At 50.6% G+C, this 27,999-nt stretch overlaps 3 protein-coding genes across 3 annotated transcripts; 2 read left to right on the forward strand and 1 right to left on the reverse strand.

Moving 5' to 3' along the window:
• The first annotated feature begins 6,811 nt into the window (after positions 1 to 6,811).
• Positions 6,812 to 12,111, forward strand: LOC119112973 (transmembrane emp24 domain-containing protein 2-like). The gene is made up of 3 exons (XM_037237278.1): positions 6,812 to 7,044; positions 10,858 to 11,100; positions 11,334 to 12,111. The coding sequence occupies exons 1-3, from the start codon at positions 6,921 to 6,923 to the stop codon at positions 11,564 to 11,566; spliced, it is 600 nt and encodes a 199-aa protein (XP_037093173.1). The 5' UTR covers positions 6,812 to 6,920; the 3' UTR covers positions 11,567 to 12,111.
• Positions 12,112 to 13,961: 1,850 nt separating this feature from the next.
• Positions 13,962 to 15,283, reverse strand: LOC119112426 (39S ribosomal protein L18, mitochondrial). The gene is made up of 3 exons (XM_037236612.1): positions 15,107 to 15,283; positions 14,645 to 14,879; positions 13,962 to 14,177 (listed from the first exon to the last, which is right to left on the reverse strand). The coding sequence occupies exons 1-3, from the start codon at positions 15,274 to 15,276 to the stop codon at positions 14,034 to 14,036; spliced, it is 549 nt and encodes a 182-aa protein (XP_037092507.1). The 5' UTR covers positions 15,277 to 15,283; the 3' UTR covers positions 13,962 to 14,033.
• Positions 15,284 to 17,685: 2,402 nt separating this feature from the next.
• Positions 17,686 to 27,920, forward strand: LOC119111542 (A-kinase anchor protein 1, mitochondrial). The gene is made up of 8 exons (XM_037235355.1): positions 17,686 to 17,825; positions 21,450 to 22,362; positions 22,705 to 22,824; positions 23,117 to 23,243; positions 23,610 to 23,743; positions 24,039 to 24,435; positions 25,257 to 25,390; positions 26,024 to 27,920. The coding sequence occupies exons 2-8, from the start codon at positions 21,460 to 21,462 to the stop codon at positions 26,102 to 26,104; spliced, it is 1,896 nt and encodes a 631-aa protein (XP_037091250.1). The 5' UTR covers positions 17,686 to 17,825; positions 21,450 to 21,459; the 3' UTR covers positions 26,105 to 27,920.
• Positions 27,921 to 27,999: the final 79 nt, after the last annotated feature.

Below are 27,999 nucleotides of genomic sequence, written 5' to 3' on the forward strand. Positions count from 1 at the left end.
GGCAACAACAGGGGTATTTCTCTACAAGAGCAGTCGCTGCGGTGATGCAATACATGATAAACTATAACAAATAAAAAACAATAAAAAACACAATAAATATATAAAAACATACAAACAATAAAAACATCAGTAATTTTTTACTTTGGTACCTGGTGGCCGACGGAGGGAAGAGCTACGCTAGCTGCAGGGTTTCGAGTATGTCGTGCGGGGGAAAAGCTGTGAGGCATCAGCTGACATTGGTGACCGTCACTGAAAATGGTTTTGCATCGATCGGGATCGGGGTTCTTTCGGGCCGATGAAGGCCATAAGGCTTTGATTGTGATATGATGTCACTGGTATTCCGGTTGGGTATGTGACGTCACTGGTCGTGAGTTTGTAAGGCTCTTTTGGGTCTACTGAATGCCGTAATGCATCAGCTGGCCATGTGTCGTCACTGGTATTCGATTAAACATCAGGCGCGACCGGCCTTGTTCCATCTTTACTTTTCGTACCTGTCTGCTGCAAGCATTTGCGTGCCGCATAAAGGTTTGACCGAATCACCTCAATGTGTGACGTCCCTAATCATCACTTCATACGAGTGCACTTAGGCCCCACGACCACGGTGTGTCATGGTCCGCGAAGTATCGCCGGATAGCGTGACGTCACTGGTATCCGAATAAATACTGGGCGCAACAGGCCGTGCTTCATTTTTACCTTTGTACCTGTCTACTGCAAGCATTGGCGTGCTGGATGAGAGCTGCCGAACCACCTGAGTGTGTGACGTCACTGGTCATGAGTTCCACCGGTGCTTTTCGGCCAACTGAAGACCACAAGGTGTCAGCTAACGACGTCACTGCTATACGACTGATTGTAAGACGTCAATGGTCGTGGGTTTCAACGGGCCCTTTAGGACCGACGAAATGCCGTAAGGCATCAGCTGGCGATATGACGTCACTGGTATTTGGCTGAACATCAGGCAACAGGTCATGCTGCATTTATACCTTTCGTACATGTCTGCTGCAACTATTGGCGGATTTTTTTGCGGCCAACTGAAGACCATAAAGCATCAGCTAACGATGTGACGTCACTGGCATTCGACTGTGCGTGCCGCTGGTCATGAGATTTTACGGTCTCTTTTGGTCCGACGAAAGGTCATACGGCACTGACTGACGATGTGACGTCACTGGTATTCGAATGAACTTCGGACGCGACAGGCCATGTTCCACCTTTATCTTTGGTACCGGTCCATTGCAGGCATTGCCGTGGAAGGCTCCGCCAAATTACCTGAGTGTGTACGTCACTGACCATTAATTTGTATACTCTTCTGAACCTACTATAGGCCACAAGGCATCAGCTGACGATATGATGTCACTGGGTCCCGACTAGACGTCATGCGCAACAGGCCATGCTTTATCTAAGCCACGTTTCGTCCGTACCTTTCGCACCTATCTACTGCAAGCATTCGCGCGACACATAGGGGCTCTGCCGAATTACCTGAGCGTGTGGTGTAACTAGTTATGAGTTTACGCGGGTTTACTCTAGCTGACCAAAGGACATCAAGCATCAGCTGACGATATGACGTCACTGGTATTCGACTAAACTCCAGGCGCGACAGGCCATGTTCCATCTTTACCTTTCGTACCTGTCTCTTGGAAGTATTGGTGTGCTGAATGAAGGCTCTGTCGAGTCTCCTGAGTAAGTAACGTCACTGGCCGAGAGCTTTTTACGGGACCTTTTGTACCCCCAAACGGTATAATGCATCAGCTGACGATATGACGTCACTGGTGTCCGACTTGACATCAGGCGCGACAGACCATGTTCTATCTTTACCTTTCGTACCCGTCTATTACAAGTATTGACGTGCTGAATGAAGGCTCTGTCGAGTCTCCTGGGTGTGTAACGTTACTGGTCATGAGTTTTTTCTGGCTCCTTGGAACCCTCTATAGAGAAAAATGCATTAGTTGGCGACATGATGTCAATGGTGTTCGACTTAACATGAGGCGTAACAGGTCATGTTCCATCTTTGCCTTTCGTACCTGTTAAGTATTGGTGCGTTAAATGATGGCTTTGCCGAGTCACCTGAGTGTGCGACGTCACTGGTCATGAATTTTTACCAACTATTTTTGGCTGAGCGAAAGCCATAAGGCATCAGCTAACGAAATGACGTCACTGGTAATCCACTGAGTGTGACGTCACTGGTCATGAGCTTTTACGGGCTTTTTTGGCCGAGTTCAGGCCATTAGGCATCAGATAACGTTATGGCGTCACTCGTATTCGAATTAACATCAGTTGCAAAAAGCCATGTTTCATCTTTACCTTTCGCACCTGCCTACTGCAAGTATTCGTGCGCTACAAAAAGGCTCTGTCGATTCGCCTGAGCGTGTGGTGTAACTGGTCATGAGTTTGTGCAGGTTTACTCGGGCTGACTGAAGGACATCAAGCATCAGCTGCCGATATGACGTCACTGGTAATCGACTAAACTCCAGACGAATCATCTGAGTGGGTGACGTCGCTGGTCATGAGTTTATACGGATTCACTCGGGCCGCCCAAGGCCACAAAGCAACATCTCCCGTGATGCATCACTGTATGATATGTCGTCACTGTTATTCGACTTAACATCAGGTCCAACATGCCACGTACTTCCTTTACCTTTCGTACCTGTCTATTAAAGGTATTGACGTGCTGAATGAAGGCTCCGTCGAATGAGTGCGTGACGTCACTGGTCACGAGTTTTTATGGGCTCTTTTGAACCCATTATAGGTCATAATACATCAGCTGACGACATGACGTTACTGGTGCTCGACTAAACATCAGGCGCAACAGGTCATGTTCCATATTTGCCTTTCGTACCTGGCTGCTGCAAATATTCGCGTGCTATATGAAGGCTCCGCCGAATCACCTGAGTATGTGACGTCACTGATAATCAGTTGGTAGGAGGTCACTTGGCCACCTATGGCTACGAAATTTCGCAGCAGAGGTGGGAGATGCACCATAGTTAAGCACACTAATTTTATTGTGCGCACCATTAAGTAACAACTTCAAACGCAGCGGGCTGTTTCAACGACTACAATTTTGAACAAACGTAAACACAAACAAAGGTGATCCCAGCCCACAAACCGACGTATATGCAAAGCCATTCCGCCCGACATCACAGGATGCGCCCCTGAGCAGCTACGGTCCGGAATGCCTTGATGGCTAAATATTTATAAAGGGCGCCGCCTAGCGGCCATAAGTCTGGGCCACAGCCCGAATATCAGTGACGTCATATGGTCAGGTGATGCTTGATGTCCTTCAGTCAGCCCGAGTAAGCCCGCGTAAACTCATGACCAGTTACACCACATGCTCAGGTGATTCGGCAGAGCCTTTATGTAGCGCGCGAATGCTTGCAGTGTAGAGGTGCGAAAGGCAAAGATGGAACATGGCCTGTTGCGCCTGAGATTAAGTCAAATACCAGTGATGTCATATCGTCAACTGATGCCTTGTACCCTACAGGTACAAAAAAGCAGCCCGTAAAGAACTTATGACCAGTGATATTACACACTCAGGATATTTCACAGAGCTTTCTTTAAGCATGTCAATGCTTACAATAGACAGGTACGAAAGGTAAAGACGAACATAGCCTGTCGCGCCTGGTGTTAAGTTGAATACCAGTGACGTCACATCGCCAGATGATGCTTAATGTCCTTCAGTCAGCCCGAGTAAACCCACGTAAACTCATAACCAGTCACACCACACGCTCAGGTGATTGCGCAGAGCCTTTATGTGGCGCGCGAATACTTGCAGTAGATAGGTGCGGAAGGTTAAGATGAAACATGACATATTGTATCTGATGCTTAATTGAATACCAATGACGTCATATCGTTACCTGATGCCTAATGGCCTTAAGTCGGCCCAAAAAGGCCCGGGAAAACTCATGACCAATGGCGTCACACACTTAGTGGATTACCAGTGACGACATATCGTTAGATGATGCCTTATGGCTTTCACTCGGCCAACAATAGCCTGTAAAAACTCATGACGACGCACTCAGGTGATTCGGCAGAGCCATCATTAGGCTCGCCAATACTTTAACAGGTGCGAAAGGCAAAGATGGAACATGACATGTTGTGCCTGATGTTAAGTCGAACACCAGTGACATCATATCGTCAGCTGAAGCATTATACCATATAGGGGGTTGAAAAGAGCCCGTAAGAACTCCTAACCAATGACGTGATATAACACGCGAATGCTTGCAGTAGACAGGTACGAAAGGTAAAGATGGAACATGGCCTGTTGCGCTTGATGTTGAGTCGAATACCAGTGACGTCATATCATCCCGCGATGCTTCACAGGATATGATGCTTTGTTGCATTGGGCTGCCCAAGTGAACCTGTGTAAACTCATGACCAATGACGTCACGCACTCAGATGGTTCGGCATCACCTTGATATAGCACGCGAAGGCTTGCAGTAAACAGGTGCGAAAGGCAAATATAGAGCATGGCCTGTTGCGCATGACATTAGACGAAAACCGGTGACGTCATATGGTCATCTGATGTGGTATGGCTTACGGTGGGTTCAAAACAGTCTATACAAATTCATGGTTAGTGACGTTACACACTCGGGTAATTCGGCACAGCTTTCCTTCAGCATTCAAATGCTTGCAATAGACAGGTACCAAAGGTAAAGATGGGGCATGGCCTGTCCCGCCTGAATTTTATTCGGATGCCAGTGACGTCACATCTTCAGTTAATGTCGTATGACCTTTCGTCGGCCCAAAAGAGGCCGTAAAATCTGATCACAAGTGACATCACACACAGTCGAATGCCAGTGACGTCACATCATTAGGTTGTGCTTTACGGCCCTCAGTTGGCCCCCAAAGATCCATAAAAATGCATGACCAGTGACGTCACACACTCACGTGATTTGGTAGCTTTTATTCATCACGCCAGTGCTTGCAGTAGACAGGTACGAAGGTACAAATGAAGCATGACCTGTTGCGACCAATATTTAGTCGAATATCAGTGACGTCACGATACCCGGTGATATTTCACGGAACATGATACACCGCGGCCGTGGGGCCTAAGTGCACTGGTATCAAGTGATGATTAGTGACGTCACACATTCAGGTGATTCGGTCAAGCTTTTACTCGGCACGCAAATGCTTGCAGCAGACAGGTACGAAAGGTAAAGATGGGATAAGGCCTGTTGCGCCTGATGTTTCATTGACTACCAGCGACGACATATCGTCAGGTGATGCTTTACGGCATTCACTGCACCCAAAAGAGCCTTAAAGCCTCACAACCAGTGACGTCACATATCCAGTCGAATACCAGTGACATCATATCGCTAGCAAATGCCTTGTAGCCTTCAGTCGGCCCAAAAGAACCCCGATCGATGCAAACCCATTTTCAGTGACGTCACTACGTCGGCTGATACCTAACAGCATTTCTCCATCACGGCAGTACACGAACCCTGCAGCCAGCGTAGCTCTCTCCCCACCGTCGGCAATACAGGTACCCACGTAAAAAAAGCCAAAACATCATCTGCTGATTTCATTCTGACGTCACAAAGGCATTTGCCAGGCATCGGCAATGAAAGGCTACAAATGAATTGAACATTTCTTTGTATGGATCAGCTCAGACCACTGTTGGCACAGTAAAGGGGCAAAGGGGTCATCCCCAAATCTAATTGGCATACCTCTCCTACTTTCTCATACGTTTCAAAGCCTGTGCAACAACCCAACCGCGTAGAAGTCCAACGTCCAGAACAGAAAGCCGGCTCACATAGACCTACGACGTCGGGCGTCACCCAGATAAACCGTGCCTCAGATTATGCACACAAACACAAGGCTTCATTATGGCTCAAAATCTCGATAAATTGAGCTTCTCTTGTACTTCTTTCAAGATGTTCTTATCCATGCATCGCAGCATACGTGATCGGCTCAAGATCAGTCCAGATGCTTGCTCTACACCCCCCCCCCCCCCCCATAACGGAGTACATCCATGTGAAGATATGAGCCTGAATGTAAATACGCCCCCCGCCCCCCCCCACCCGTAATCGCGTATCCAAATACATGCTCCTTGCTCTTACACAGCTCTTATGCGGCCTTCACTAAACCCGCTCCAAGCACAAACCATTACGTGACCTCCAATGCCCCCAATGCTTAAGACGAGGGTACATTTTCGAGGAATGCCGGCAACCCCGCATTTTTGTTAATGTGTGTAGAATATGCTTCTAACACAGTCAAGAAAACGCATATTGTACTTCTCATATTCATAATATATATCCCACAAATATAAAATGTATTGGTGCCCGATAGCCTTCTGTCTTACCTGACGTGACGCGTATCTGGATGCTACCAAATCTACCCGCAGAAAAACTGGTTTTAGGATAGGGAAAACTTGCAGCCTTCGCCGCGTCTTCAATGGAGCAATAGCAACAAAAGGCATGTTCCCAAAACAATATAGACTAGGTGGTGAAATAATCACGTGCTTTCTGTGCCTTTTTGTTCGCACATGTCATGAAAATAGCTCAAGAAGAGAATGACTCATCTTAACGCAGGCGCACGCTGGACTCCTAATCCGCCGATGATATGCCTGATTCGAATAGCATGTCATCTTTGTTGACATTAGATGTAGTTTCATGAGAAAAATATCAGTGTACGTGAACCAGATGCATTTTTGTGTCCTCAAGTTTCTCAGATATTTTCCACAACCGACCAAACGCCATGCTTTCTTTACAGAGGTATCTCTCTACCAGTGCTAGAAAACTTTTCTGGCTTGATACGACGGCAATTTTTGTGATCCACTTGACGCGGCAGTTACGCCGCTGACGTCTCAGGATTGGTCTCAGGTGCGCGAATTGTCAGCTCGCACGCCGGGGATATTGTGGTGGTTGTGTGAGCGGCTGGGCTGTAATATTAACGTTGTGCTGTCTCAGGCCGTATTTGACCTACACGCCATGCATAATCTTATCGTACTTACAATCTTAGCTTTGGTAAAACATTCCTGGTCTTATATGGTTACTGTCGACGCTCATGCGGAGGAATGCTTCATGGAGAAAGTAACATCTGGAACCAAACTCGGTGAGTTTAAACTTGTGAGTGTATTGGGTGGCTGTATTGTATCAGCTGTAATATCTAGGGCATAGTATGATGTTTTGAAGAACATTTTTGCTCCATGAAGAAAAATAAACTGTTTTAGTTGTATATCTTATTTTCACCATGCTGTTAAGACAAAATAAAGATGAAACACAACTTAGCTCAGAAAGGTGCTGGAGGAAAAGCTTGTATCTAAGCACTGTGGCTTGCCATATAATGTGGCAATGGGACTACTCTTATTTCATATTGGACAATAGTAGTTGACCATCCAGCAAATAAATCTGTCCACAGTTCTGAACATGTGTTAGTGATTCCTGTCAGTAACATAACTACAGCTGCTGCCTTAAATGTTCAGGTAACATTGATGTTCTGAGGTGGAGCATGCATGCTTGAGATCTAGGCCAGAAGGAAGTCTGGAAGGTTTTGGATTTTTTCTTGAGCTCTTTTGGGGGGTTGGTTGGTTTATTCTTGCTTGCAGTTATTTTGCTGCCATAGTTCCCGTCGGTGTACTTTCCTACCTAACGTAGAAAAAAATCGTACACCATTCGTCGTGTTTAAGGCAGGACTATCATAATAATCTCAACAGTAGATCAATGCCCTACCTTCGATTCAATACTTCGATGGCGGGCCTCCTGAGCGCAGCGCGCACTGCACTGCTGGACTCCCCCCAGTGCCGTTTCGTCGTAAATACATATTTCTGCTACCAAGAACTCTACTCTCAAAATTATGGGACCAAGGTAACCATTTGTCATGTTGGCCAGGGTGTACTTTCTACCTAAGGTGTAAAAACCATTGTACAGCCATTTGTTGGTGTTAAGGCAGGACATATCATTAATAATCAACAAAACAGGTAGATTCATGCTCTGACCTTCAATTTTTATAATTAACGATGGCGAAGTCTCCTGAGCGCCGCACGCACCGCACCACCGCCTTGACTCCCCAGCGAGCGCCGCACACACACAGCACCCACGACACCGGCGCCATTACTGCGCGCGGTCACAACATAACTGCGCATCAAGCGCATCATGAACCATAAAAATGTACCTGGCCAAGTAACAAGAATCCATGAAATTTGATCCTCGACGCCAACAGGACGATGGGTTGCAGGGGGATAGGGTGGGGAATGTAAAGCAAAATGAGAACATGGCAGCTAAGTAAAAGCTCACTATATGGCACCTATATATGGCATGGAACATGGATGCCAATGGGATGCTGGGTTGAAGGGGATATAGGGTGGGGAGGTTAGGTTAGGTTAGGTTAGGTTAGGTTAGGTTAGGTTAGGTTAGGTTAGGTTAGGTTAGGTTAGGTTAGGTTAGGTTAGGTTAGGTTAGGTTAGGTTAGGTTAGGTTAGGTTAGGTTAGGTTAGGTTAGGCTAGGCTAGGCTAGGCTAGGCTAGGCTAGGCTAGGCTAGGCTAGGCTACATTAGATTAGGTTAAGTTAGATTAGGGTAGGCTAATTTAGGATATGTTCTGGACTATTCTGGCCTGTGTGTTTCATAAACGTACCTGAACTCGATAAGAAGCGATTTTGGTTGCTTTATTATTGTTTCCTTGGTCCCATACATTTTAAATGGTTCTTGATAAGCAGAAATATCGTGCTTACGCAACAACGCAGAAACGGCGCAGGCGGAACATATTGTAGATAATCTCAGAACAGGTAGAATCATGCCCCTACCTTCAGATTTTAATAAATATGATAGCGAGCTCCCGAGCGCCGCACGCACCGCACCGCCTTGACTCTCCAGCGCCGTTTCTGCGTTGTTGCGTAATGACAATATTTTTGCTTATCAAGAACCATTCAAAAATTACGGGACCAAGGTAGCAATAATAATGCAATGAAAATCGTTTCTTATCGCGGTTAGGTACGTTTATGGAACACACAGGCCAGAATAGTCCAGAACATAGCCTAAACTAGCCTAACTGAACCTAACCTAACCTAACCTTACCTTACCTTACCTTACCTTACCTAACCTAACCTAACCTAGAATAGACCAGAACCTAAGCTAAGGGCTAACCTAACCTAACCTAACCTAAACCTAACCTACCTAACCTAACCTAACCACCTAACCCTAACCTAATCCTTAACCAAACCTAACCTAACTAACCCAACCCAACCCAACCCAACCCAACCTGACCTAACTAACCTGACCTGACCCTGACCCGTGACCTGACCTAGCCTAGCCTAACCTAACCTAACCTAACCTAACCTATAACCTAACCTAACCTAACCTAACCTAACCTAACCTAACCTAACCTAACCTAACCTAAACCTCCCCACCCGTATCCCGTGAAACCCCGCATCCCATTGGCGTCCATGTTCCATGCCATATATAGGTACCATATAGTGAGCTTTTATTTAGCCGCCATGTTCTCATTTTGCTTTACATTCCCCACCCGATCCCCCTGCAACCCATCGTCCCGTTGGCGTCGATGATCAAATTTCATGGATTCTTGTTACCTTGGCCCCGTACATTTTTATGGTTCTTGATGCGGCTTGATGCGCAGCAATGTTGTGGCCGCGCGCAGTAATGGCGCCGGTGTCGCGGCTGCTGTGTGTTTGCGGCGGCCGGATGTTCGGTATCGTAATTAGTTAAGTTCCAAGGTAAGAGTATAGATGACCTGTTCAACGATTAATTATGATATGTTCTGCCTTAAAAACAACGATTGATGTACAATGCTCTTTTGTAACATGGGGTAGGAAAGTACACCCTGACCTTTCCTACAGTTCACAGATATACCCTCTGTAAGACTTGAAATCTCCTCACTTTTAGTAAGGTGCATGTCAACCTTGGCAGATGATTTTGCCCTATGTGCAGAGTTGAAGTCACAAAGAGATGTATTATGTTAGAGTATGTCACACAAATTTGCCTCCTCAGTTGGCCAGACTGTGTTCAAGGTCAAATGAAACAGGTGCATTGAGTTCTTTGTGTCTGAATTATGTCAACACAAAATTTCACTTCAACATATGCCAGTTGGCATTCAACCAGGCTGACATGTAAAATCCAAGTTGGTCACAAACAGCATTTTGTGGTACATAATGTAGGCATTCGATCAGGCCTTCCAGTCATGGCGGACATGGGGCTAGGGATAGAATAACTGAAGAATAACTAACCCAAGAATGTGAATGCAAGTAAAAAACATGTGATCGCGGAAAAATATACCAGGAGACCGTACAATACTTATGAAATGCTAATACCATATGCAAATATACCACGAAAAAAGGCCGAGACACGCCCATAGAATGGTGGGCGGTTTATCCACACACATAAAATAGCAAGTCACCTGTAGCGAGTTTAATTATACAAGTGAGTCGGCCCCTCTGCTTCAGTGGCAATTCAGACACCGCCAGTCTCGCAGGCACTCTGACATAAAATTTTCCATGACGTAATCGAACGATTGTGTGTTAAACATTTTGATAAATAGCTAAATGGTGTTATCTTGATTATTTTGTGCACTGGAAACCATACCAATAGTTACAAGGGAACTTTTCCATAATATCTTGTACTTACCTCAATGCTTGCAATGCTTTCAAATGTGGAACATTCCCTTTAAAGGGTTACATTTAGGCCAATAACTGTATTTATGCAAGCGAGGTGGGTTGAGAGTGAGAAGAATATTTGGAATTCAGAAGCTTTTTGATTAAACATCGGGAATATGTTTCTTTTTCTTAAAAAAAAAAAACACTTTTGAATGATATCTGAAAGCTTACTGCGTTTCCCATCTTGTCAAGATGAGCTATGAGCTCTTGAGCCATTATAACACTGTCAGGTCATGTGACAACAGCTTTCTTGCTTTGCAGGCTTGGCATTTGAAGTAGTGGAAGGAGGGTTCTTGGACATTGACATCAAGCTGATCGGACCTGATGGCAAGACAGTGTACCAACAGGAGAGAGAAAGCAATGGAAGGTTTACTTTCCCAGCCCACATGGATGGTGTTTTCACATATTGCTTCGGAAACAAGATGTCAACAATGACTCCCAAAATTGTGATGTTCTCCATGGATCTGGGGGAAGGAGACAAGAAGGATGGGGTCGATGGCGAAGGTCAGTATATCATTTCGCATCCGTAAAACATTGTTCGGCATTGCAGCTAATTATTTACATGTACTTTGGTGTATTGTATCTTCCTGACCATCACGCACACCGTTTTGCAATAGTATCGCAAGTCTGCTTGCAACTGACGGTCAGAGGATTAATAAACAGTCCATCGTCAGTCACACCTATAACTTTTGTTACAGTGAATGCAGTAATGGCTAATTCTTTTCATTTAATTTCAGCCAGTCACAACAAGTTGGAAGATATGATCAAGGACCTGGGTGCGGCACTGACGGCTGTGAAACACGAACAGGACTACATGGAAGTGCGAGAGAAGATACACAGGGCTATCAACGACAGTACCAACTCGAGGGTCGTCATGTGGTCGTTCTTCGAAGCCTTGGTGCTCGTGGCAATGACCATGGGCCAGGTGTACTATCTGAAGCGTTTCTTCGAGGTTCGGCGAGTGGTGTGAAGAAGTTACTTGGCTTGAAGATTGAGCCTTTTGAATTGGGTGTGGTTGGGGTGGACGGCAAGTAATGAGGTGTTTGACTGGAGACGCATGACTTGATCCACTCAAGCAGCTTTGATGTGTGGTGCACTTTCAGCCGTTGTGCGATTCGGAACGCTGATATCGTCTAGGCGAGGGCGGAATGGAGTCTTTCGGTCCGTTGTGGAACGCTGGCGCGTTGCGTGTTCCGACCATGGAAAGTGCGTACGGTTGCTTATTTAGACGAACTGCCAGCAAGGAAAACGGTCGGTGGTGAGTTGTGCGCTGCTTGTGTTCGATTGGTATTGGGTTGCATATTACTTGTATTGTTGGTGCAGCGTAAGTCAAGTCCGTCAATCCGTAAATTGAAGCTTTGTATGCTCCCCAGTGTTTCACCGCATTCTTTCAGCTCCTTTTTCTGGAAGCGCGTCCTTCCATCCAGAAGTCACAATGGTGGGAGTTTAGCCAGGAATTATCGAAAGTATGAAAATTACAAGTAATAAAAGTCATGTTTTTCGGCGCTTATCCAATGTGAACTGATTTATCTTACACACGCCATCAGTTGTCTACATATTCCGTATCCAAACCCGACCGCAGATTGTGACGCTGGTGCCGCACGCCGGTCAGTCACGCCGAGGCGTTTCGTGGCCCGGAGGTGTGGTGGTGCAAGCGTTTCTCTGCGGTGGTGCAAGCGTTTCCGCTCGTGAAGGTTTTAGGGGGTCTTACCGATTGCTCGCCACGAGGAAAGCTAGGGCACAGGAACCTGGTAATTTTCGTGCTTAACGGTACCGTGGAAGGAAGCTACCGTCTCTGCTTTGGATTGTCCGTTAAAACCAATGTTTGATGGTCCACGTTTAAGGGCAAACGGCAGGCGTTATTACAACACTTAACATTGCCTGCCTTCGAGCAGAGGCAGATCATAAAATCAGGACAAAATATTAGCAAAGCGGTGATGAAAACTAGAAGCCAGACCTGAGGCTCTCTCCATGCGGCGGGAACAATAGAACATCGAAGCCGACAAACAAACAGGGATACGGGCATCGGAGGGACAAGCCTTCGGCGTTGGCTGAGATCGATGGACCCGACCTTCGGCGTTCACCGTCCCTGTGGCCGGGGCCGGGGATATTTCGGAGGACTATCGACTCTAGTTTCGCGTCCCATGTTTTTGGGTCGGCTATTTTCCCGTGTTGTGGTCGGCTGGTAGCTGGCCACGGTCGGCGTGGCGCAGGGCGGTCACGTCATACCAATGCATGCACGAAATAGGTCCCTCCGCGGTCACGCCTCGCAATATGCCGGAGCAAACCATTCGTAGAGGTAAAATGATAACACCTGGGTGGCAGTTAAGGACGGAGCGACAAACTACTCTGCACGCACTCAGAGGCTGGTGCCACCCACGCAAGGCGCTCTGAGACGATTTGTGAGGTCATGCATGTAAGAGGACGTGCTCCAAACAGACATATTATACCATTGCAATACTATTGCAAAATGGTCAAAAAGCTAACAGCCAAGCTGAGGCTGACGCTTACGTCCCTGAGGTTCCCGTCGTGGTCTGTAGCTTAGCACCTGCTGCTTGTTGCTAGGCATGACGCGCCTGCACATCACTGAACATAGCTTTTGTGGTATTGACAGTTGCACTTCAAGAACAACTGGCAACGGCACTTGGACAGCCGCTGGCAACGACCGGCTTTACTAACCGCCGGCAATGCCTTTTGTCCAACTGACTCGGCGCTGCACTACTTTCAAAGGATTTTGAGAGCACCACGCCTCTTCTGCAAGCTTGTGTTGGGAACAGTTTCGTACCGTCCCGTAGTGGACACCTCTCCGTGCCCTGTGACAGCGGTACACCAACGGCAGGCGACAGGCCAGTCGGACCGGTCCAAGTCACCAGTGGGCCAGTATACGAGTCAGTGAACGCCGAGCAGCCGTGACCAGTGTTCATCGAACGCAAACATCAACCACACTCATTTTTGACAAGACAAAGAACGGTGACAACTCATTTTTGCATGCTCTATCGAGGCGTCACATTGCTCTTGAACTGTGACCAAACGGTGCGTCGCCTGGCGTCTCCGATATGCGACACAAACGAGGCTATAAAACACAAAACATTATTGATATTTCGTTCCGAGTTGGCGACGGGATGAGCATGGCAAGAAGTGCAGGCAGATGCAGCAGCATCACATAGTGCAGCAGCCATGGGAGCACAATCTCTCTTAGCCTTGAAAAATTCTCACTTTTTACTGGCTTCGTTCAAGCAGATTTCAAGATTGGCTCTGCCATGTCTCTTTCTTGGCCTTGAAAACTTTTCACTTTTACCGACTTCGTTCAAGCAGATTTCACGATTTTAAGCGACGACATATTAGCTCTGCCACGTTTCTTGGAGAAGTGTGCCAATCTAACGTTTATTAAACAATGCTAGCAACTTCACACGTCAATGATAGGTGCAAATAGCCGCTCATCGCGCATCTATAACATCCTCCTCTAACACGTGCCAGGGTTTCTGCTCCCTATGCTTGCTCCACCACGGCTCGGACTGGATGGCAGAGGGCTCCTGCAGCTTCACCCCGCCCTCCTCCATCGCGCGGACAAACAGCCGTAACTGTGGACGCAACAGAGAGGCGTCATGCACGGCTCAGCACTTGCCACCACGACCCCTTGTAATAAGCAGCTGACTACGGTGGATCGCTGGCTTCAGCTACCTGCGGCATATCCACAACCATTCCACATCGTCCCTGTTGAACTGGGCTCTGCCTTCGAAAGGCAAAGCAGGTAAGTGCTATGTTAACTGATGGCTCTTAGGCCTTTTTGCCTTCGGACGGCACTGATTTTTGAACCGTGGGGCACGTTTCGTGCTCGTCGCGGCCGAGACCAACATCTTCAGTTTGATATCACAGCTGTTAAAGGCGCCACATGGTAGTTGTTAAGACCACACATAACTTAACTCCAGCTTGGGAGGTATACATAGGGTGGGGAACACTTGCGGTTTTCCACCACGTCTAGGCAAGTACCCGAGGCCTGACCCGTGTTGGGAGTGACCAAGGCGCTGGTGTTTCGGAGGCCACTGACCCGATCCGAGCGCTGCAGCTCCTCCTCAGTGGCAGCGAAATGCACTTCAGTCAGACCGGCCTGCAGGCAGCGTCGCGCCAGCACGCGGCCCACGTTCTCGGCCGCGGACACATCTACCGCCGAGAACAGGTGGCGGCGCAGGCACAGCTCGCGCGTGGACGCCGACACCACGCTGCGGCCCGTCCGGTGCTCCACGTGCGCCGACGTGTGTCGGTGGGACGCGTCGAACAGCAGCCTGCCCGCACCAACCACATGTGCCATATGGCCGACCTGACTCAGAAATCAGTCACACCATGCAGAAGACAATGCAGATCTGGACAGTGCATCCCACAGGGGTGATCCATTCCACTGACGCCACCACAAGTGTAAAACACCGCCTGGAGCCACCAGGTGGCATATCAATACCTATTTTCCTCATGTGAGAATCCTATCACCCACACCACACTAGTCATGCTCACCCACCTGTGCCAGTACTCCCTGCTCTCAGACTCAAGCTTCCAGCCCTGCTGCTTGCGAGCCAGCCTCATGCGTTCCAGGTTGCGAGGGTTCTTGTTGATGAACACAGAAGGTGGCACTGCCGCAGCCCCTGTTGACCTGTTTCTAAGCTGAATGACCACCTGAGGTCCCAGCATTGTTCCAAACACTTGAGCAGACATGGCAGGGCCGCTGCAGGGCATCAGCTGAAGCAAAACAGCATCATCATAAGGCTGTGTGTAAATGAGATTAGGCAGGCATCAGGCTATGAAGCTCACACTGCTGTTATGCAAACCATTTGGGCCAGAGCTTGCCCAGGAGGGGCCCAACTTGGACATGAGGCCAGTTCAGCCAAGGCATTCCTACATTGTCACTGTGAGGGCTTCCTTTTCACATTCAGTTGACCTTTAAGGTTCAGGGTCCCATTGTGAGGTCTATTGATGTTTCAAGAGTGCACCATGATCTTAAACTGCCAAAGAGCATCAGGACTGTGCTTACTACTTCCATGGCCTACTTCACTGGGATGATGGTTAAAACTAAAAAAACCTTAAATGTGCCACTATTGACTGGTGATAATATCAAACTGCAAAAATCAAGTTCTGATGAATTAATTTTTTAATTATTGTTGCTGAGGTTTAATAATTAATTTACTGAGGAAAGTCACCAAATGACAGCATCTCCAACCTAGCCAGAAGCCACATGCACAATCTGACTTTCCACTTACAATAGTGGTACAAATGCCTGCCTGCCCCCTTAACTGACCTGAGCCATGTCATGAGACTATGCATGCTTCAAACAGCAAGCATGCACAACACAAGCCGGGGTAGCAGGCTAGATACCATTCGGTGGGGGGGGTCAATTTGAACCCCCGAGATGTTGGGGACTAAGCAAGCTAGGTACACCAAATTTGCAGGGTGCCTTGGCCTGTATGTGAGCTCACTTAGGTCAGAGTTTGAGCTTACTGGGTCATGACTGTCAAATAAGGTCAAATGAGGTCAAATTCTAGGTTGATCACTGAAGCGCCCCAGAACCTAGGAAACTGTTTCTTAGCAAAAGGTGAAAAGCCCACTTGAGGCTAGAGACCTTGATTGACCTTTTGAAGGTCATTGCGACCAAAATCATACAAGACTGCTCTGAGTTTTGCATCTCAACAAGTGACAAAGATTACACCAAGCAGTATGTTTATCAAACAAAATGTTGACCCTGGTCATCTTAGGTCAATGACCTTCTCTGGCCTATAAGAAGTCAATGGAAGGTGTATAATGCAGTTCACGCAGTCAATAAATTTGAAATGAGCACCACAAACTATCCCATACAGCAAGCCCTAGAGTAATAAATTAGGCTGGCTGTGACTTTGGTCTGACCTTTATACCTGACCCTGGATCAATGTAATTTGCTCACTTAATATTGGTAGTGCCTAAGAAAGCATATGAGAGATGTATGGCTTCATCAAACACTCTGTTATTGTGCCTTCGCTGAAACCAAAGCCTGACTTTGACCTGCCATAGGTCAGTAACCTTACAAGGTACATCTTAACTTTTATCTCAAATGATCCACTATTCAATTGTCTACATCTATGCAACATTTGGCACTGGCTATGAAGCGCCATTTGAAAGCCATTCCGGAAAAACCTTCTGGAGGTTAATTTGACCCCCCACCCAGCGGGTGATAAACGTTGGGCTCATGAGAAGTACACCATGACATGGATCAAATTACATAGTCAACAATTATATTGTGGAATGCCCTCTCAGCATAATTGATTGCTGGGCATCTGTGCATTATGTTCCCTTTGAAAATACTTTGAAGCATCGTGATACCTGAGTTTTGAATGCTTTGAGAATCTACACCACTAAAATAAAGCGGCGGAAAAGCAAAATTAAATGGGCAACCTGCTTAACTACGTACCTGTAGCAAATGACGCTTACACAACAGAGGCCTGGTGTAGCAATACGTGACACAATACTCGAATAGCGCGTTAGAAGTTGTACCACTTAAATTATTTACTCCCCCCTAACACCCTCACGCAAGTCACGCCCCCCGCACCCGCTCCGCATGCAAGCACCGTATTATTAGCGCTTTTATCACATGCTAAGGATGGTGAGAACCAAAGGCACTATACAAACCAAAAAAGACAATAAACCTATTTCAACAAAATACAGACAAAAAACACCAAAAAGCTACAAGGAAAACGAAAAATTTTGATGACGGGCGCAAATTTGTCCAGAAGCTCTCATATTTTTTTTCAAAATGCTTGACACGATCATCTTGTGCTAACGATCTTTAAAATTGCGCATAGACAGCAACAAACCTTATATAGTGTACCGACACACGAGGACCTGTTCAACTACGGAATTAATCGGTTGCCGTATGGCTAATTTGGGCCAACGAAATTCAATTAGAATATTGTAGAAAAAAGTTTTATCAAATTTGTTCTTTTGTTCTCCCCATTGGAGTTTAGGAGATGCGTGTGTCTCATCACAATATAAATATTGCATATGAATCCAATTTGACGAACAGCGCAGAAGGCAAATGCGGCGACTGTAATGTCAACATTGTGCAAGTTGTGGGTGGCACGTGTCGGTGCCAGGGGTGCGCGTGGGGGGCTGCAGCTTAAGTATTATTGTATTACCGCTAAACTCGTGCGTTTTGCTGCTGTGTGAGTGGCAAGGGAAAGCTTCAGATCTTACATCGACTTCTGGGAACGAATGTACGTGAAATGTTCGTTACTAACACCATGTCATTTGAAACCGACCGCCGCAATTGTCTACATTTTTATGTCCTGACGTATTGTGTCTGATTCGCTGCTTTTGCTCATGAACTGGGGATAATATTTTGGTATTGACCACCTTTACATTTGATTGGATAGTTCATGCACACTATTGCATGTTGAAAGCAGCTGTGTGATTTTAGGTTCATTCATTAATGGTGCCTCAGGTTGAAACAATCATGGCTGTATCTCATCTGGTTACTTGCCGTATTGTATAAGTGTGTGGTGTAGGAATAAGTAAACCTGTTCAAGTAAGCAGATTATTTGGGACTTATTGGAGATGGACCAATTTTTGTCACTCTTCCTGGCCCCTTAGCAATGACTTCATAATTAGAGCTCTGCCTAAACTGGCATGGCAATGTTGCCTTGGTGTCTTGTGGCATTCATGTCAGCTGAGGTCTCTTTGGAGATTGACACTGTCATGGTTGTTATCCAAGTAAGGATATACAAACCATTAACAAAGCAAGGTAGTGGTTATTTGCTTGCACTAACCTGATGCTTTTAGCAGCTGTTGCATTCCAAGGTCATTGATCTGGTTTGTAAGATGCAGTAGGGTGATGTTAGCTTTTAAGTGCAGAACTGATGTGGAAACTTTACCAATTTAGGATCTTGGAAAGTGTGGTGGCGATGCCATAAAATTTGGCTGGGTAGTGCTGTTTTGCACTTCAGCCAGACAGAAACAGATGATACTGTGATGTCAGGCCATATGTTTTTGGTAGAATAAGGTTGGTTGCTATTTAAAAATTGATTGAAGCTGATCTTGCTAGCTGTAGGCACACTCATGAGCATAACAAATATGCTCTTGCTTGTGGGAGACATCATAATCATGAGCAGGTATGAAATGTTCTGGTGCTTGGCTTGGGTTACATTGAAAATAGATGTTTTGCCTAGTAATATCCCTCTCAGAAAATGTAAGTATGTCATCTGGTAAGAAGTCAGTATAAGAGTGCTTGACTTGTGGATGTGTTTTAGAGATTTACTCTCAGTCCTGCTTTGTTTTGCTCTCATGTAGTTTGCAGGATATTTCAAATCCTTTTTTATGATGTATAGTTTATGAGCTAAAGTACAACAATAACTTCCTTAGAATGCAGGGATACAGTACAGGTTAAAACATGGTGCAGAACATAAGCTCACAGCTGGATCACCATGAATGCATAACCTTTGGGCTATGAGAGATTATCAGAATAAACATGGTATAAGTAATAGTAAAGCTGGTAATATAAACTTAAATAAAGGTGTGTGTGTTTATGTTGCCTTACACTGCCTTGCCGGATGTAGGATTTTTAAGATATCACAAATAGTACACATTTTTATCCAGTACATGGCCTTACACAGCTCACCTTTAAACTGCACTGCCTCAGTAGTGGTGTAAAAATCAAGATAGCCCACAAGTTGTTTTGCTGCCACCATCCATATCAGCATTGTATGTCTTCTAAACAGTGAAAATTTCACACCAACCAGTTTTCTCCAAATCATGGTGGTTGAAGTTCCAGTACCTTACAGGGATACCCCATCTCAAACTGATGATATTTGGTGCAAAGAAACTGAGAAGCTGACTTCTGTGTGGAGCAGCTGATAAGCAGTGCCGATATTCATTCTGCATTTGCTGCTGTGTAGCATGGACAGGCCAAGTCTGTGACATCTCTCTGAATAGGAGTGGTCCTGGCTGGCATGTCCCAGTGAGGACCAGGACCAGGCTAGGCCACTATTTTCCTGTCCTGACCCTTCCTCTTGACTGAAAATTTTTATTGAACTCACCCCTGACACCAGGAGCAGTTCTGTTGCACTAGTGCCCTGAATTCAATAGAAATCATTTTGCTCTCAAATGGTGAGACAGAACAAACACCTTGAAGCATTGCCTTGCCATCTCTGGCATTGCATTGTGGTGATGGACTTTGAAACCCATTGACATCAATCTCCTGGTTTCTGTATTACATTTGGCCAGTATCAGATACTTGTCCATAGCTCCTGGTTTCCATGTTTCTGCAGCTGTCAGCGATTCATAATTACTGGACCAATGTCCTGGGCTAAATTCCCTGTGGTGCCCCCCCCCCCCCTTCCTACCCAGGCAAGAGGCTGGCAGTGCCATAAGCTTCAACAGCTGAGAGTGTTATAGAGTCTTAATGACACATTGACACTAGAGCTTGGTTCCTGCCTCCCATTGGCTCTTTTCAGGACATTGGAGCCTGGTTTCTGGTGGTTTCCAGTAACTTTTAGATGCAGATTCCTTGCCCCCATTGATTTACTTCCAAGATACTGGGTCATGATTCTCATTGGCACACTGGTGAACACCCTGAATACTGATATTTTAGCCTGTCTGGCCGATTTGCCAAGCCAGAGGCACATGAATGCTGAGATGGCTGCTGTCTGACTGCTGCTCAGCTGATTCTGAGCAAGAGAATTAGCAGCCAGCAGTGAACCACAAGTGGGGGAGGGGCTGGACAGCATGAACAGGTGTTGACACTCCTTCCAATCAGGGCCCCGGCAGTTTTGCTCCAGCAAAAAAGGCTGTAGGCAAAACAGGCTATTGAGCTGGGGTGATGTATCTGGGTTAGGGGTACTGATGCTGCGTTTTTAATCACAAGTAGCATATGCAAAAGTAAGAGGACAATGTCCTGGGTCACAGAATTGTCTGATGTGAACTGCACTATTCAATGTTTGCTAGCCTTTTTAGGGTACCTTAAGGGAATAAGTCAGGTCATGGCTGTGAGCAGTGTTGCTCCAGTGAGTGAATATTCTAATGAGACTATAGTTTAAGAGAGGTAAAGAGATTAATATTCGATGGAATATGTCACATGGGATGCACTTTTTTATTTAAACTGCACTTCCGAGTGAGACAGCTGCCCGAACGGGTTTTAACGTGAGCTAACTGAGAATTGCATGACTCTAGCGCCCGAGCTATTTTTGTGAAGTGTGCGACGCACGCCGCTACACACATTGCTATTGAGCGCCAGGCCCAGCGCCCGCGCAGACCACGTTAGTACGCAGGGGCCGTGGGGAAATCGAGATTCGAACCGGGGCCCCACGTACAACAGGAGAATGCGTGTCGAAAGCTGATCCAGATGTCAACAGCTGGGTATCGCAGCAACATGAGGCCATCTTATGCTGACGGATATTGCAGACCCATACGTGCTCGTGCGCAAACCGTGGATCTGGCCGTCTTCGCAAGTGGTTAACGATTATGTAAGATTTCTGAAACCGGAGCAGGTGAAACCTGAAACACATCGTTAGACCCGGATCCCACCAATGTCACCGATTCCGGAAACGAATTTCGAAAATTCCGATGTGGAAGTGGCTGCAGTCCTAAAACGAGACATATTGGGCCGTGATTGTTACATAGGTGCATAGGCCAAGTTGTTTCGACCGGAATTCATCCAAGATATGTGTTTTTTTTCAATGCACTTGTCACAGTAACCAAAGCAAAGAAGTACAAATAAACTCAACATGTCAACCAAAATTGTCATGCTATGACATGACGACAGCCAGCCAATATTTAAACGGGGGGGGGGGGGGGTGGACCTCACTTGTCTATCCGTCATCACCAACTGAGTCTCCTGTTTCCAGCTGAGACGTCATGTCAGGCCGCCCTCTGCTGGTGCTGACGCTGCCGTTGCTGACGGTGCTGGCGATCTGCCTGTATCTGCGGCGGCGCGCTCGACACGAGGACGAGCCGCCCGAGCCGCCGCCCGACGAGTCGGCCGAGTCGGCCGAGCTGGCTGGCCAGGCGGACCAGGCGGACCAGGCCGAACAGCAGACGGAGCCGGCCGAGCAGGCCGAGCTGGCGGCCGCCCGTGACCTGGGTCAGGTCACTGCCTGGGTGCGCGACAACATCGAGACGCGGCCAGAGCCGGCGTCACCGGCCGGCGAGCGGCGACAGGCGGCCAAGGAGTCGGCGCGTGAGCCGGAGCCGGCACGGGAGCCGGAGCCGGAGCCGGCACGGGAGCCGGCCCACGAGACAGCGCAGGAGACGGCCCACGAAGCAGCACAGGAGCCGATACGCGAACAAGTCCAGGAGCCGGTGCAGGAGCCTGTCCAACTTTCCTGCCAACAGTCGGTACAGCATTCGGCCGCGCCGGCCAAGACGCAGGTCACGACTGTGACGGCGCCGAGGCCCCAGACACCTGAGCCTGTTGCGGAGGATGTGTGCGAAAAGATCACTGAGCGTGACACCGAGGCGCCCCCTCCGGCCGGGCCGGGGAGCCTGGGCCCGGGCGGCGATACACTCCAGCAGATCGAGGCTGCGGTCCGCCCGTCGGACGCGCCCGCGGACCCGGACTGCGTGGTGGGCGGCGCCCGGCCCAGACAGAGTGCGCCGGTCGAGGCGCCGGGCGAGTCGCTGCAGGCGTCGACGCCGGCGGCCGAGGCCGCAGAGGTGGACGCAGGGCAGCCGGCTGCAGCCGGGCCGGGCGTGGAGCCGGCGCCGGAGCCCACTCAAAACGGACACCAAGCCGAGACGGCGGCGGACAACGCCAGCGAGGTACGGTGAGACTGGCGGTTAGCGCCAGTGAGGTACGGCACCCGCCGAACCTTGGCTCCGACCTGTCTAGCGTAACTCGGTGAAGAGATCAGTCCCCCTGTGGTACTGAACTGGGCCAGAGCAGAGACCAGTTGACTGTTGTGCGCATGTGTAGGTGGGCTATCGTTTTGATACATAATTCGTGTATTCTGCCTTTTTTAATTTCGTGTTCTTTAACAATCCATAATTCGCGTATTTTTAATTGTATCCGCCAATTAAGATGGTCACCATGCATGACATATAATGTGATAATTATTTTAGCATGTATTTGAAAGCGGTAACCGGGCCTGATGGTGTGCGCAGAACTCGAGCGACAGCGGCAAGGGAGGCAGCTCTGCGAGCCTGGAGCACGCGTCACCTTCCAACACGCCCGAGGCGGCGGCGCCACTGCAGACCACTGTCTACGACTTCCTGATACCGCAGGCGAGTGAGGCGGGACGCGTCGGCCTCAGGAGACCGTGTGTGTGTGTGCGTGTGTGTGTGCGTATGCGTGTGCGTGTGCGTGGGTGTGGGTGTGGGTGGGTGGGCGCAAAATGACCGCAGTAGTCGGCGCGCCCTAAAACTCCAATCAACAACAAGAGACTGTGTGGTGGTGGGATCGTGCTATTCGCTGTCGATGTTGACTCGCCATTGTGCGTCTTCCGGCCGGTAATGGGGGCCCGTGCTTGCTTTCCGCCGGCTTGCTGGGCCCGCTGATCGGGTTTGATGACCGCAGAAACTGTGCGGTCGTCTGATCGGCAAGAACGGCACGTTCGTTAACCTGCTGAAGGCCAGGACGGGCGCCAACGTCATCATTCGGCTTCACCCGGTCAAGTCGTCCGTTAAGATATGTTCAGTCGACGGTGAGTGTTATACTGTCATCTCGCACAGCTCGCGGTTTGTTGTTGCGCGCGTGCGACTTCCCAGCGATGGCGGGAGAGACATGCGTACGTTGTTTGAAGCGTTCAGTAGGCTTACAGGGCAAGAAACGTGGCGTTGAGAGTAATGAGAACCATGGAATAATCCATGTATGTGTGCCGCATGAAGGCTTGTGGGAGTGAGGCGATGCATCAGGTGGCTTGCGTTCGTTAGCGTCGACACCATCGACAAGCGGCTACGGTCGGCTCCCCCGCAGTCCGGTGCGTTGATGACTGAATGGGAGGAGAAACAGGGCCACCCCCGGCCAGCCGGTTCATGACTGTACAGCGCGGCGTCACGCTGGGCCGCAGGTACCCAGCCGGAGATCGACGCCTGTCTGAAGATGATCCGCGAGAAGTTCCCGGTGGCCAAGTTTCCGACGATGACGCTGGAGCGGCTGAACCGGCCGGCCGAGCAGGCCCTGGCCGTGCCCGATAGCCAGCAGGTGGGTCCCCGACGCGCAGACGCCGCTCGTCGGCGACGGACGCCGGCGGGTCAGCTGACTGTCCATGCAGCGTTGCGTGGTCGGCACGAGCCGCCTGAGAAGGCGAAGCTTCGCCGGCCCGGTTAGGGCCCTGCGGTGTGGGTGTCGTCTCGCTCGTCGGATGATCGCGCCTCGCGCCCGTGGGCGATATGCTGTTCCGAGTTCACGTGCGCTGCGTGTGCGTGTATATGTGTGTGTGTGTGTGTGTGCGGGCGCAGGTGCACGTCTGACGATGGGTATGCCGGCGGGCCGGCAGCTGCACCTGCCGCAGGCGGTCACCTGCGACGTACTGGTGTCGGCGGTGGTGAGCGCCGGCCAGCTGGTGCTGCAGCAACACACGCACCCGACGTTCCGCGGCCTGGAGCGGCTCGGCGCGCTCATGAACGCCTGCTACGGCTCGGGCGAGACGACGCCCGAGCTGCCGCGGCCTGTGCTGGCCTCGTCCATCTGCGCGGCGCCCGTGGCCGGCGGCTGGTACCGCGCCCAGGCCGTCGCCTACTACCCGGACTCGGACGAGCTGGACGTGCGCTTCATGGACTACGGCGGCTACAGTCGGCTGGAGGCGTGCCACGTGCGCCAGATCCGCACCGACTTCATGTCGCTGCCCTTCCAGGCCGAGGAGTGTTACCTGGCCAACGTGATGCCGCTCACTGGTACGTACAGCGCGGCCGGCGCCGGCGTCCTGCTGGGAGGGGCAGCAGGCCGGGGGTCCGTGGTGTGCGTTGTGGACGGCCCAAAGTATTGGAGGTGTGTGAGGGTGCGGGTTAGAACAGGGAGGCTGCTCTCTGAGGCAAAACATTGTGTAAGGTTGCTCCAAATGCACGCTCGGGGAGGAGGTGGCAGTCACGTCGCGTTTGGGTTATTCTGCGACGCGTGCAACTGTCGTGATTTGCGAGTGTTATTCGTGACCTTGGGACCCACGCCTCGCCGGGTCCTGGGGACGCGGTCAACTCGTGACCTTGGCATGGACCTCAAACCGTGCGATACTCAGCGTTGCATCTGCAGGCACACCGGATCACGCGCTTTCACTGTATGGTTAGCGCGGTGGCGACGTTTGTGCCAGCCAGCCATTAGGCGGGTTGGCGGTTTGGTACGAGGGTGTGAAGAAATGGCTCCGCTGGGGCGTGATCGTTTGACTGCCTGCCGGCACTGTGTTCGTGACGGCACATCGGCTGCGGTGTGGCCCGCTGCCGGAGCGGCGACGGCGGCCGGTGACCCTGACCCCGGCCGGCTGCCGAAACGGCGGCGGCGGCCGGTGACCCTGACCCCGGCCGGCTGCCGGAGTGGCGGCGGTGGCCGGTGACCCTGACCCAGCCCGGCCGGCTGCCGGAGCGGCAGCGGCGGCCGGTGACCCTGGCCCCGGCCGACTGCCGGAGCGGCGACGGCGGCCGGTGACCCTGACCCAGCCCGGCCGGCTGCCGGAGCGGTGGTGGTGGCCGGTGACCCTGACCCAGCCCGGCCGGCTGTGCCGCAGACGACGGCTGGAGCGTGGAGGCCGGCGCCGTGCTGGAGAGTCTGATCGCCGACAGAGCGCTCGAGGCCATGGTGGTGGGCTACGCCGAGGACGGTACCCCGTTCGTCAACCTGTACACCATCCAGGTCACCGAGGTGAGCCTCCTGTCCGCCAGCCTGTGCACCAGCGGGCCCGGACTTTCGTGTAGGTAAAAGCCATAATTGGCGCCGTTTAAGGCGTGAAGCGCATGAGTCGGAAAATGCGTGGTGTTAGCGTCGCGTTTTCAATTTAAATTTCCTTCTTGCAATTAGTATGGTGCTGATTCCGATACAGATGGATTCGTAGTGCGCTATAAAAAGGCTAAGGTGCTATTTCGGGCCTGACTTGTGAGTCATAATGGAGGTTATTGAGGCGAACACTCGCCCGATTTCCAAACCATGCAGCGTCGGGCTAGACAGTGGCGTGTCAGGTACCCCGTTCGGCGTCGAAACAGTGGGCTTGTTATCGATCTCGTGAACAAAATGCCGAGTGACTCACGCGGCTGCGGTCGGCCTGTGACACCTGAGCGCGTTCGTGCAGGCACGTGTGAATGTGTGCTTGTAGTGGGGCCTGGCCGCTGTGTCGTGTCGTGTGAGGCCGGACGCCCGCTGGCGACCGGCGCTCGCGCTGCTGAGGCAGCTGGGTGTGTTGTGTGCCCGTGTCGCTGCTGCCGACCTGCCGCCGGAGCTCGGCCCGCCCGTCTGACGCCCGGCCCGCCCGTCTGACGCCCGGCCGCGTCTCTTTTTCAGTACGGCAACTCGGCTATCTCGCTGGTCAACCAGCAGCTGGTGGAGAGCGGCGCCGCGCGCTGGTTCGAGAACCAGGCGTAAGGCTGACCCCAGCCGGCCGGATAACATACCCCCCCCCCCCCCGCTCCCTCCCTCCCTCTCCCATCCCGTGTCCCGACATACCTATTTTCGATGTGCGCCCGTGTGCGGAGCCGACTGTGCGGCCGGTGCCGCCTGCGCGCGCTGCAGCCGCTCGTGAACATGGTCCTTGGCTGTGGGTCTGGCTGGTGGGGACGCGGCGGCGGCGGGACGCGCCAGCCGCGCCGCTGGCGCGTCCGCGCGCCCCGCCTACCATAAACCTCTTCGTATCTTATCTGTTGTCCGTGATAGAGTTGCGACGTCCCCGAGTGCGCGGCCGGGTCTTGGGCCGGCGCTGGATCTTGGGCGCGGCGCTGGATGTTAGACGCGGCGCCCCCCACGGCAGGTGTTTTGTCAGGCTGGTGTTGTGATGGCTTACGCGTAGCGTGTGCAGATATTTAGCGGACGGTCGGTCGTCGTGTTGCGCGTCGCAGGGGTCCTGGCGTTTGGAGGTGGTAGGCCAGGGCTCGCTTTGCATTCTCGGAAGTTAAGTTGTGAAGCAAAATGCCTCCAACGGGTACCTTGGCAAGAGGGTACCTTTTGCTGGAGTTTTCAAGCATAGCTGGCTTACGTTGGTGGGCCAATGATGCGTGTGAATGTCATTGGGTATATTTTATTGGCAACGAAGAGTTCTTCGAGCGATGGATTTTTGAAATGCGAGACTGCCTAGTGGTTTCATAATCCTTTTTCTTCTGTCGCCTTAAAGGCGGTGGCTTTTACCTTGGATCCATCGAAACAAAGACAAATACGCAGGCCGCTTCTGTCGTATAAGCCGGAGTTGCTTTTTCATCTATCCTTACGTAAACCAGGCGTCCCAATCCCCGATAGGCCTTTGACCTCCTTTAGAGCCAAAGACATCCATGTAGGTGAAACAGTAGAAATGCCGCGTGCCGGCCCGACGTCTGCGCCTGGGAAGAGTAGCGTGCTGCCGACGGCGGGAGGCGGGCCAGCCTGACTGGCGAAGGGTCGGCACGGGTACGGTGAGAGGCCCGGCAGCCAAGAATAGTGTATAGTGGCGGGGTATGGGCCGCGTGGTTAGGGCGGGTGACTGTAGTCCATACGGCGGCCGGGGTCTTCATAGTGGCCACCGCGTAGTCCGGTTCGGTAGCTGGTTGTGGCCGCGTAGTTGGCTGGGGTTTGGCGTCTCCGGTGTCCGTCGACTCTCCCCGGCAGGAGGATGTTTTTTTTTTTCGTTTTCCATTTCTTAACTTGTGTGATCGCGGAGCGGAGTCGGCCGCCTGTAACGACCTGCCGATAATCTTTGTATTGCAATCGCTGCGCGTGCGAATGCACGATAGAGCCATTTGCGGTGTTGATGCTCACTAACTGTGAATAGGGCCACGATTAAACATTCGGTGACCGCATGCACCGCGGAGCAGGGCGCGGCGGTGAGTGGTGACGTGAGGGCGCCGCGCTGCCGGCTGGTGGACCCGACATTGCGCTCCGCGTGCGGGCGCGGCCTCGACAGCCGACCCGTGGGGCACGCTGCCAGTGCAGCCGTGCCAGCGCGGACAACTGCGGGCCTGTACAAAACCGCGTACTGTTGGTGCCCTCAGGCACATTGTCGCACCCTGACTCGTGCAAAAAGCGCATCGAAGCGCGCGCCGGCCGGTGTCGGCCGCGTGAGGACCCAGCTCCAGCACTGGCCGGCACCGGACGCCGCGCAGTAAAGGGATCATCGACCGCCTCCAGTTCACCTTCGCCGTGTGTAGCCGGCCCGCCGAGCCAACGCATGACTCGCTGTACGTTCGTGCCCGCGGTCAATACACTCTTTCCGACGGTCGTTCTCTGCACTCCGGCCAGCCCGCGACTCGGTGAAAGGTGGCCCGGCGTCGCCGCGCGGTCGTCTAGGACCGGTC

The sequence above is a fragment of the Pollicipes pollicipes genome, unplaced genomic scaffold (genome assembly GCF_011947565.3).
Source record: "Pollicipes pollicipes isolate AB1234 unplaced genomic scaffold, Ppol_2.1 Scaffold_7261;HRSCAF=8764_pilon_pilon_pilon, whole genome shotgun sequence".
Lineage (NCBI taxonomy): Eukaryota > Metazoa > Arthropoda > Thecostraca > Pollicipedomorpha > Pollicipedidae > Pollicipes > Pollicipes pollicipes.

Excerpts from the sequence above, each read along its gene's own strand:
- LOC119112426 (XM_037236612.1), bottom strand. The coding sequence starts at position 15,276 with ATGCTGGGACCTCAGGTGGTCATTCAGCTTAGAAACAGGTCAACAGGG. Across the intron at positions 14,880-15,106 it reads AGCAGGGAGTACTGGCACAG|GCTGCTGTTCGACGCGTCCC; the intron begins GTGGGTGAGCAT and ends TGGTGCGGGCAG. Across the intron at positions 14,178-14,644 it reads AGCTGCAGCGCTCGGATCGG|TTACGGCTGTTTGTCCGCGC; the intron begins GTCAGTGGCCTC and ends TTGCGTCCACAG.
- LOC119111542 (XM_037235355.1), top strand. The coding sequence starts at position 21,460 with ATGTCAGGCCGCCCTCTGCTGGTGCTGACGCTGCCGTTGCTGACGGTG. Across the intron at positions 23,744-24,038 it reads CCGTGCCCGATAGCCAGCAG|CTGCACCTGCCGCAGGCGGT; the intron begins GTGGGTCCCCGA and ends GCGGGCCGGCAG. Across the intron at positions 24,436-25,256 it reads CAACGTGATGCCGCTCACTG|ACGACGGCTGGAGCGTGGAG; the intron begins GTACGTACAGCG and ends GCTGTGCCGCAG.
- LOC119112973 (XM_037237278.1), top strand. The coding sequence starts at position 6,921 with ATGCATAATCTTATCGTACTTACAATCTTAGCTTTGGTAAAACATTCC. Across the intron at positions 7,045-10,857 it reads AACATCTGGAACCAAACTCG|GCTTGGCATTTGAAGTAGTG; the intron begins GTGAGTTTAAAC and ends CTTGCTTTGCAG. Across the intron at positions 11,101-11,333 it reads GGATGGGGTCGATGGCGAAG|CCAGTCACAACAAGTTGGAA; the intron begins GTCAGTATATCA and ends ATTTAATTTCAG.